The sequence below is a fragment of the Chelmon rostratus genome, chromosome 1, assembly GCF_017976325.1.
Source record: "Chelmon rostratus isolate fCheRos1 chromosome 1, fCheRos1.pri, whole genome shotgun sequence".
NCBI lineage: Eukaryota > Metazoa > Chordata > Actinopteri > Chaetodontiformes > Chaetodontidae > Chelmon > Chelmon rostratus.
In genome coordinates this window covers 17,334,189-17,344,135 of record NC_055658.1, presented here as the reverse complement: position 1 = coordinate 17,344,135, position 9,947 = coordinate 17,334,189, and the positions used below count along the sequence as shown (strand labels likewise).

General features: G+C 39.2%; 1 protein-coding gene across 1 annotated transcript in view; it reads right to left on the bottom strand.

Annotated features, from left to right (window-relative positions):
- Window positions 1-2,457: 2,457 nt before the first annotated feature.
- The window catches only part of nedd4a (NEDD4 E3 ubiquitin protein ligase a), a 28,235-nt gene continuing 20,745 nt past the window's right edge, over window positions 2,458-9,947 (bottom strand). The window contains exons 14-29 of the mRNA XM_041953191.1: window positions 9,642-9,869; window positions 9,281-9,358; window positions 9,108-9,162; window positions 8,962-9,020; window positions 8,717-8,782; window positions 8,329-8,558; window positions 7,578-7,699; window positions 7,376-7,446; window positions 7,165-7,260; window positions 6,996-7,069; window positions 6,837-6,897; window positions 6,665-6,724; window positions 6,462-6,569; window positions 6,267-6,363; window positions 5,951-6,023; window positions 2,458-5,068 (exon numbers count right to left, since the gene is read on the bottom strand). Coding sequence (XP_041809125.1) covers window positions 4,966-5,068; window positions 5,951-6,023; window positions 6,267-6,363; window positions 6,462-6,569; window positions 6,665-6,724; window positions 6,837-6,897; window positions 6,996-7,069; window positions 7,165-7,260; window positions 7,376-7,446; window positions 7,578-7,699; window positions 8,329-8,558; window positions 8,717-8,782; window positions 8,962-9,020; window positions 9,108-9,162; window positions 9,281-9,358; window positions 9,642-9,869 — 1,581 coding nt within the window. The 3' untranslated portion in view covers window positions 2,458-4,965. The remainder of the gene's footprint in view (window positions 5,069-5,950; window positions 6,024-6,266; window positions 6,364-6,461; window positions 6,570-6,664; window positions 6,725-6,836; window positions 6,898-6,995; window positions 7,070-7,164; window positions 7,261-7,375; window positions 7,447-7,577; window positions 7,700-8,328; window positions 8,559-8,716; window positions 8,783-8,961; window positions 9,021-9,107; window positions 9,163-9,280; window positions 9,359-9,641; window positions 9,870-9,947) is intronic.

Below are 9,947 nucleotides of genomic sequence, written 5' to 3'. Positions count from 1 at the left end.
ACGCCACCTAGCGTTAGCTGTGGGTCACTTCAACGAGCCCTGATGCAGCTTTTAGCCTGCTGTTACCTATTTGACTCAGCACCACAGTAGCCTACAGGTAGAAGCCCTTCCACAAGGTACTAATTTGGCATCCTGGGCGCTGTGTTCATTAATAAATAGTATATAATTATATATACTATATTATTATTATATTATCATATGTATGAGTAATAGGCTGCTTCATAATACTTTTGGGTTATACTTTCGGTCACGGTTATGAAAAGTAAAATGAAAAGTAAAAGTGCAGCATCCACCTCAATACTACCATACCTGTGATGTGTTGCGTTGATTTGAGCCTCCATTCACCCACGAGGAAATCTTCGAGAAACCTCACCTGTACAAAAGAGATGATCAAACCTTCGGACAGCATTGCAGAGCTAGAGAGAGATCGGCTAGTATGTTTTATTCATGTTGAAATGTTTTGATAGGAAAGCCACCTTAGGTCATTTTACAGTGACCATGCATACTATAATACTTTTTTTTTGAGTTAAGATCAAAGTTCTGTTTCCAAGGTAAAAAGAAATTAGCTTAACTTGTAAACTTCATTTTACAGTTTTAACAGTTTAACACAGAAATATCACTCTTTGACTCATATGATATGTAATTTTAAATATGTAAAACAATGATGCAGAAGAGTCTGAGTACGAAATATGTCAAGTTTTAGTTGAATTATCTTCCTTAACATACCCTCTTCAACTCCATCAGTGACATAATTTATTTGTCTGGAATATTAAAACTGCACGTTTTGTATCAATGACTTTAAGATCAGATTAGTCATGTTTTTCTGTGTAGTGTGGACCTGACACCAAAGCCCTGACAGATCCTCTGATGGATGTTTTGTACATTTTGTGACAATGGGAGTTCAGCACTCGTGCAATGAGATGCTGTCATCTCATTGCTCCACCAAGACCTATTCACTTTTCCTTATCGATACAAGTGAAGCTCTATCGATGAGAGCAGATCCCTCAGTACCAGAGACCAACTGCTCATCAAATGGTCTCTACAGACTGAAAAAAAAATGTTAATGGAAATTAGTTCTTCTCTTGTGCTTTAAAACTGGGACCTGCAATTAAGAGGAAGCATTGATAGGAGCAGGACAGCTGCTGTGTCAATGTCGATATTGATCCAATGTCCATCACTTATTGTGCAGAGAGATCAAACCCCCTCCCTCCCACGGTCCTCGCCCCTCCCTGTGTGAACCTTCATTCAGCAGTGGGACCGCAGCCCAGCTGTGATGACAAGTCGATCAGAAAAAAAAAACACTAAGTGCTGATTCTGAGGAAAAAAAGCTGAACTCCTCAGTAAAGAGTTCCAATAAACAGAAATATTAAGGATGTTAACTAACTGCATCACTGTTGCAGACGTTCCTATCAATACATACAATGCATACAATTTAAAATATGGAGAAAATAATTAAACTACCTCAGTTAACTTAATTTTATCTGGATGCCTTTATGTGTTTGCTTCCCCGAAACAAATTCAGTGAAAAGGCAGAAAAGGAAATCGTTGTCATCATCATAATTTTTTTCATTCAATAACGTTTCTTTTACATTTGCTTGTGTTTCCCCGTAAAGCACTTGTACTGTGTTACATAACCCAATATCTGACCACAGACTCAGAGCAGGTTGAGGGCTCCTCTCTTACATAACGTGAGAAAGTGAGAGCCTGGCATCATTCATGGTCAGCGAGGCTCTCCCCAGGGTGTTTAATTAATCAAGAATTCACTTTCGGCACCTGCCAATATGGCAGAATTTGTGGGTGGAGTGATGGTGGGCCCACATTTGAACTGCGGTCAAGCTCTGAGGCCAGATCAATGGAGTAGAAGTCATTATCAGGTTATGAATGTTGGTGAGGTTGTGGGTAAAGGGGACTGCTGCCATTGGCTGAGGCCTGTGTCTTCCTGCAAACACACATGCCCATCCCCGCTGACCCCAGAAGTGTCCAAAAGGCCAGCTTGAATCCTGTGTGACCTTTCCACTGACCCCTGTGGAGGAGAGGGGGTTTTTAGTGCCACAACAGGGGGGTTGTGGAGAAATTAGGACTGTGGCTGTTGAGCTGAATCACACAAAAGGCTTGGACCACAGAGATGTGGATGAGACCCTCTTCTTGTTAACAAAATGAGTACCCCAGTATGCTGTAGGTCAACAAGCACACATGGAAGATTCATATTTCACATATTTTTGCATAGATGTCCTCTTGGCTGCAGTGAAATGTAGTTTAAGAACTGATATATTTTGAAACAAGACAATTTTGTTCCTCAAATGTAAGTTTAAAGTTTAGGCGATGCCCCTCAGGAGTAATCCAGTGTTTTATCTCCCCCAGCTAGAACAATTCAGTATCACAACTACTACATCTGTACATGTCACAGGGATATGGGCGAGACCATGTGCACTGTCCATAAGAAAAACAAAACATCTCTGGAAGGAGTTGAGGATGGGTATTCTGAAACAATAGAAGCAAGACATCAGCATCAGCTGTCAAAAAATAAAATTTCAGAAGGTGTCAAAAACAAAAACAGCAAATATCTGCTCCAAAATACAATCATCAAACTTACATACTTGTGTCTATAAAGCAAATACTGCAACACATTCATCAGCATGAAATCACAGTTCAAACATACAGTTATTTACTGTTGAAACACAAAGCAGAAAACAAATCAACAACTGAATATGTGGGAAAGTTAGAGATGAAGACACTTGATTTTTTTATTACTTTATTTTTCAAATGTATTTAATTTGGTATGCTATATGTCATCAAATTGGGATTTAACAGCTAAAGTTCATTCCACCCTTTAAAGTATTGTGTATATATGTTGCATGCATGTTGTTGTTGTTGTAATGCACTTATAGGTGTTATAATTCAATTCTATAATAGCAAAATTTGATATATCAGAAATTAAGTGTTGATCTATCATCATTATTCAGTAGACAACAATACATATAGAACAGTTCTTCCGTTTAGAGATTAGAACATCAATAAACAATCAAAGTCTACAACACATTACAAACGAAGGCCTCGGTATTTCATTTTAAATAGAAGTGAAAGAAGAGAATGTGCTTATCTTCAGCAATGTTTACATGTAAACATTTAAACACGTGCACTTGAAGCATAGGATCAGTTTCCTGAAAGAGCGATTCAAGCAGTCTGCAGGTGACAGATTGGCAAAGATTCAGACAGTTCAGAAGTAAGACTCATCGATATTAACAAAGTGCTTCACTTTATAAAAGCATAAGTATAAAATTGTGTTGTCAGAGACAGAACCAGCCCACGGGATCTTCCTTTATCAACGACCTGTAAACATGGCAGGTGGTGTAAACGCGTTTTACCATTCAGAAAACGTTAAAATGACTGCTTAAGTACAGCTACTTTCCTACAAAGGTATTACAAGTGATTACTCATTTTTTAAAACAGACTGTACACATTTTGACAACCAACAAAACAATTTTTAAAGTTGTACTCTTAAAAATAGAGCACTGTGCTGCAATTAGACACCCATGATGAGTAGAAGAAAACAAAATGATATCACTTATTGACAAAAGGCAACAAAACAGAATATTTAACATACTGTATGATAGGGCCAGTCTGTCAGATAATGTTTCTATAAGCTACTGGCCAGGAGATATAATGTGTATATACATTTGTATATTCCTCTGATGCACAGTCAGTGTTGAACTTGAGTATGAGTGGCTACTGATCATAAATGAAATACTAAAAGTACGTATAAGGTAGAGGTGCAATAACCAAACTGTCAATCTGAGTCACTTTTAACAGTTTCAATAAATGCTTCACTATATTTACTACAGTAAATCTGTGTATGTAATAAAAGAAAAATCAAAAATCGAGTGATATTCAATTCAATCTCAAGTCAGTATGTACAATTATGCATAGTATTCAGCACAATCTAACACTGCATGTAGTCACTTTTTTGGATCGGTGGCCTACATAGATACAAACTACTGTATAATTAGGTTAGTCTGTTACTGGTCCTGATGTTAATACATCACTACAATAATGATTAAATGACACACTTGCTGTAAGGGAGGTCGCACTAAAACTTGTACATAAACTGCACATTTTCTGCTATGACTGCTTTTGAGGTGCATGGATCTGGGATTTGCATCAGTGTTTCTAGTGTGATGGAATGAAATATGTATAATTATGTAAAGAATTTAAATTAAAAGAGAAAAGGAGAGAAAGTATATCCATGTCTGTTTAATTTAGGCTGAATTGCCAATTCATCATTAGGTTTTGCTAATGACACATCGTTGATTCGACATATAATATATTCAACATAAAATATATAATGAATGTATAATGTCATGCTTTTATATATATATATATATATATATATATATATATATATATATATATATATATATATATTTTATGTCATGTTTAAAGGGACTTGGGACTTTGGTATTAAATGGTATTGCACAGGAGATGTGATTTCTCTTCTTTTCATTCCAATGTCATAGTGGTCCACTCTTTCCAGCACTAACATGTGGTGAAAGGACAAGTTAAGGGATTTCAAAAGGGGAGAAACATAACTAAACTCATTTACTAAAATGTGAAGACAGAATTCTCACAAGTACCTGATGTGAGAAACTGATTGTTAAGTTTTCCTGAGGCAATTCAGCCCAAATGAAACAAATGTTTTTTAAAGTTACATGTTTTTGTTATACAATATATAGCTTTGCATTTTTGCTTTGTAAACTTCAGAACACGTGGAGTGATTAAACCTCTGTCACTCCAGATTTAATGTCCTTTTTCCGCGTGTGCTTCAACAGAGTGAAGGTTGTGTGACTGTCCTTCATCTGTCACACAGCTGGCAGGTTAAGACCTGAGTCTGATGCACAGCTTGTTTCTCCCATATTTGGTTTTCCTCTGATGGCAGTAAGTTCGTACAGCTCAATTACAGCAGAAGCACTAATCCACACCGTCGAAGCCTTGTGCGTTCTCTATGGCGATGTGAAGTTTCTCCCTCAGCTCCTCAAAAGACTCATAAGGAGGCAGGTCCAGTCGATTGAAGCTTTAGGAGGTACAAGGAAAAGACAATGAGGGTAACGAGGTAAAAAAAAAAAAAAAAAAATCACATCTCAGCAGGAGTCATTAAAACAAGCATTTGTGGGAATATACTTCAGCTACTTCATAGACAGACTACTTAATTAGTTTTAGCAGCAGAGGCAAAAAACCCAAACTTTTAGTCCCTGATATGCATCAAGCTCCAAAAACCAAGAATCCTACACGCTGCATTTTCTGCGACTAGAAAATTGACTTTTCAGTCAAAATCAGTGGCGTTGTCCTTTAAACACTGAGACGTTTCACTGTGCCACAGCAGGGTGAGAACTATGACTGCATCCAGCCACTAGAGGGCTTCAACCCACTATGCTCAATTACATATTGTAATGTACAAGTCCTTTTTTATTGTTATGCATTATCACAGCCGCACAAATCCTCAGTGTAAGCTAAGATAAAGAAAGCAAGGCACAATGTTCAGAGTCATGTGTCAAACAGGGCTGATGTACCACTCTGTATATTATTTCTTCAACATCTTACTTTTAGGCTGGAAGCGCAAAATAAATCTTTATTTAATCTTGTTTGCACCGATTATTATCAGGATATGGATCTTGTGCACAAAAGATTACAAAAAACGTAATCTTTAGAGGCACTAGGGGCTCTGTACATCTTAGCCACAGCACAGTAAAATTATGGTATTTACTGTATGAATGTTAATCAGAACTATGATAAAAAGCTGAACTGAAGCAATATAAACTTTTTTCTTCTGGCACCAACTGCTTTAGCCTTTGTTAAATGTTAGCACACACTTGGTAAATTTGCAAAAGGTCTAGAGTACATTGCTGAACTCAACTGTGTTGGCTATTAATGAAAATAATCACAGTGAAGTGCTCACCATGTGTGGGCTCGGGGGAGTTTATCACTTGTCCCCCACTGTTCGATGGTGAACAGCTGTGGTCCGTTAGACCCTGGAAAATAAAACCACCATCAAATAAACACATATAACGTGATTATAACTGGAATTCATTTACAAGAAAAAAGTTCAAGCCACCTGTGATTTGAAGAGTGTATACAGCAAAGAGGGCAAAGATGTGGGTGTTGAGGCAAAGACAGCCACTCATTTGCAAAGCAAAATCAGAATAATAATTTTTCCTGAGGGGATAAGTTGACGGAAGAGTGGATAATCAGTAAAAGTCAGTCAGTTATCTCACCATAGAGTTCAGCAAAGCCATTCATTGGGACCCTTGATGTTCCTGTCACAAACTGTAGGAGCCGAATTCGCTTTTCTGCATCCATCAACAGCACCGTCTACAACAACGCAAACAGATACACAAATAAATAACTAATACAAAGCTCTTCTTAAAGGAGAAAAAAATCCTGGCTCAAGGCATGGAAAGTTGTCTTACTTTCCAAAACCACTGGATAACGACGTGGTTGGAGCCGTAGCCGTTCTTGTACTTGGTGTTCTCTCTCCAGTCGTTCACATCCACATCTCCGAGACCACACATGAGCAGCTGTGGAGGACAAGACGGCAGGGAGGCAGGCCGTTATTCATCTTGCTTGAAAGAATCTGGTTCATTTCAGCACATAGGGCAGACCGAAAACTCACCTCGAGCTCATTCTCATCGAAGATCTTGATCAGATCTTGTGGTATCAACTCAAAGAAGCCCTACATCAAACACGAAAAACAAAAATATGACCGGTTTTTAGTCTACACACTCTTTAATGGTGTATATTATGGTCACAATGTCTATGCGATAAAAATGTTACAAATAAATCACCTCTTTGAAGGCAGTCATCTGCTTCTGTATCCTGTTCACAAACCTCCACTGCATCACCAGACTGTCAAACACAAAACAGCAGATCAGCATAAAACCATAATTTCAACACATCCCAGACGATGAAACTGCTTGGCTCTTGAAATGAGCTTTGTTGCTTACTGGATGTATTCCTTCTTATTGTCATTAGTGACGACAATCTCCGCCCCGCCCGGCTTCAGTTCATGCTGGTGAGTCTGAACAGGCAGAATGACATAGTTTTACGTAAATTACGCAGAAAAACACGCATCACAAACTGAAAGTTGTTGAGGTACAGACATGTTGAACGAACCTGTCCAAACAGCTCTTCATCAATGGTGAACCTCAAATCCAAGTCTGTTGGGTCGTTCTCCAAAATCCACATCAAGGAGTTGAAATATTCACTGTCCTGAAAAGACGACAAACAAATTCAGCAAAGGAAATGTCCTCCACATTAGCTGTAATTTAAAGATGCTGATACAAGGTGATCACTCAATTATCTGCAGTAACAAAGTGAAACTCACAACGGACTCCATGTCCTGGAGAGTGATGGGCTTCTGCAGCGTCATCTTGTAGAAAGGCCGAATGAAGAAAGCTGAGAAGAACACAAACAAAAATCCACTGACATCACACAATTTGCTCTGAACCCTTTGACCTTCCCACTGCTGTTGCTGCTGGCCTTTGAAAATGTCTGAATGACATTCATGCAGAAATTTTCATACTCACCGTCGAGCAGTTTGCCATGATACACGGCCATGCCTGCCACACGGCCGATGAACTTGAAGTAGGACAGGTGGTCCTCATTACATAGACCTGAGTTAGGGTTAATCTGCAGTGTGTAGTTGTCCCTGGGAGAAAGAAATCACAAAACATGAAGAAAAACTTATTTTCCAAAATCAGCTGTCTTACTTCCTGCCCACAGATAATTACAGCTCTATTTGTATGCTCTCATAAGAAATACAATTCTGTGATTGTATATGAATTTGACTTGAAGTTTGTATTTTCATTGATGCTCCAGTTATGTAAAAATTACACAAGCTGCTCCATGGAGAACTTGCTCCCAACTCATTTTCCAGCTCACAATTACAGCTTTCCAGACCACAGTTGTACATTTCAACAGTGAAAGAGGATGAGCAATTTGAATCTCATGTGGCATGGCACTGTGTAAACAAACATGCATCTTCCCAACAACAAAAATCACACCAAGTCTGTGACTGCACACAATAGCAGTGATACATTATGTGCACGTCTCTGAGTTGTTTTTTTCTTCCCAGAGCTGTATGAGAATCCTGGGTGCAGAATATCTGTTCCGAAGGTCTGTCGTTTACTGTTCCACAATATAAATGAGAGCACCTGTACATGTTCTTCTGAGTGTGAATGGGCTGTCCAATACAAGACTGGTTTGGGTGTCTGTACTCATGTAAACCCACCTTAGTGCTGTATAAGACTGTTGGAGTAGGTATAAAAAGAGACTCACGTGGCAGAATACTCGAACAGTCCATAGTACGGGTTGAACATCTCCTTAGACATGAGGAAGAACCACTCTCTGGCTACGCCACCGTAGTCCAGTCCCTTTTCTCCCTCAAACTCCACCCACAGTCGTGCCTTCAGCAGGTCTGCCCTCTTAACTGAGAGGATGCGTCGGTATGAGTCCTCCAGCACCGCATTTCGTCTCATCTTCATCTCAAAACGGTTTGGGATGTCAGCCTGCACAGAAATGTATTGAGGTTATTGAGAAGAAAACTTACGATCACTAATGGTAAAAGTGAGACAAGGAAACTGATATCAGAGGTGATTAGAACAGATTTATCATGTATTTTAAAGGTAAACAGTCTCAGATAAAGCTGCTCTTTGAGGACACTAACCGGTTTCTTCAGCTTCTTCCGGAAGTAGTCATACTTCTGTTTATAATCTCTGGAATAAGGCACTGCCTATAATCAACAAAGGAAAGTGTTCAGTGGTAACAAATCAATGGGAACCTCATGACCTACACTGTGGACAATGATACACATTTACAGGAACCCTGTAAGCTATAAATAGAGATCAGTTCTTATTGTATGCTAATATCATGCTACTGACAAATAATCTGTCAAATACAGTTTATACTCACTGGTCCAGTTATAGCTGAGTTCTGTAATCTGGGATCATCCCATTGTGTGGTCCTGGTGTCTATGAAATATAATACATCACATTCATTAATATGGAAACATATTTATCATTTAAAGATGTATTTTTAGTATTAAAGGTCATACGTACTGTGATCTATGTAGAATATCCTCCCATCAGTGTGGACCCTCTCCTCCCAACCGGGCTAGGGAGGAAGAAAACATTACATTCATTTATAAATTTGCTTCAGACTATTAAGCCTAGGGTTGATAAATGTCTTTTTATTGATTTGTTACAGATTTTTTTGTAACTGAGGAACTTACTGGCAGAGGGCCAAGATCAGCTGGGTCGAGTGAGCCTCTCCTCCTCTGCTGCACAGGAATCTTTAGCCTGGGATCTTCCTGTTCAGAGGGAAACAAAGAGGGTGTGATTCAGTGGAAGAGGAAGTGCTTACACAAGAGATACTACTGACTGGTAGGGGCTCTGTTTTTCACATTTTTTGAAGTTGCTACCATGACACACATTAGAAAAAGTATACTTAGCAACTGAGACCTTTTCTTGTTGTGGAAATAAAATGTTGGCCTTCGTGGAACCCACCCGTAGTGGCCATTACTGGAAATGCATCCCCAAGTAGGTGGCCACCACTTACAAGTGGAGCTAAAAGCACATCTGCTGACTTCTCACCCAGGTAGTAGTCTTTGTATTGTGGTCAATGAAAAAGGGTCTTCCATTGGGAGCACTGCGAACCTCCCAACCAGTTGGCAGGAATCCAGATTCATATGTGGGCTCGGGGCTTGGGGTGTGCTGAGGAGACTCCTCAGGGGGGGCAGGCGGTTGGGGCGGAGCAGAGCTCTGGGGTAAACCTGCACTACTCTGTGCTGCTGCTGCTGTTGCTGCTGACTCTGATGTTCTCTGTCCAAAGAAAATTAGAATACGAAGAGGTATTAGTGTTAAACAAATGTCTAAATTTCACTTGATTACAGATCTATA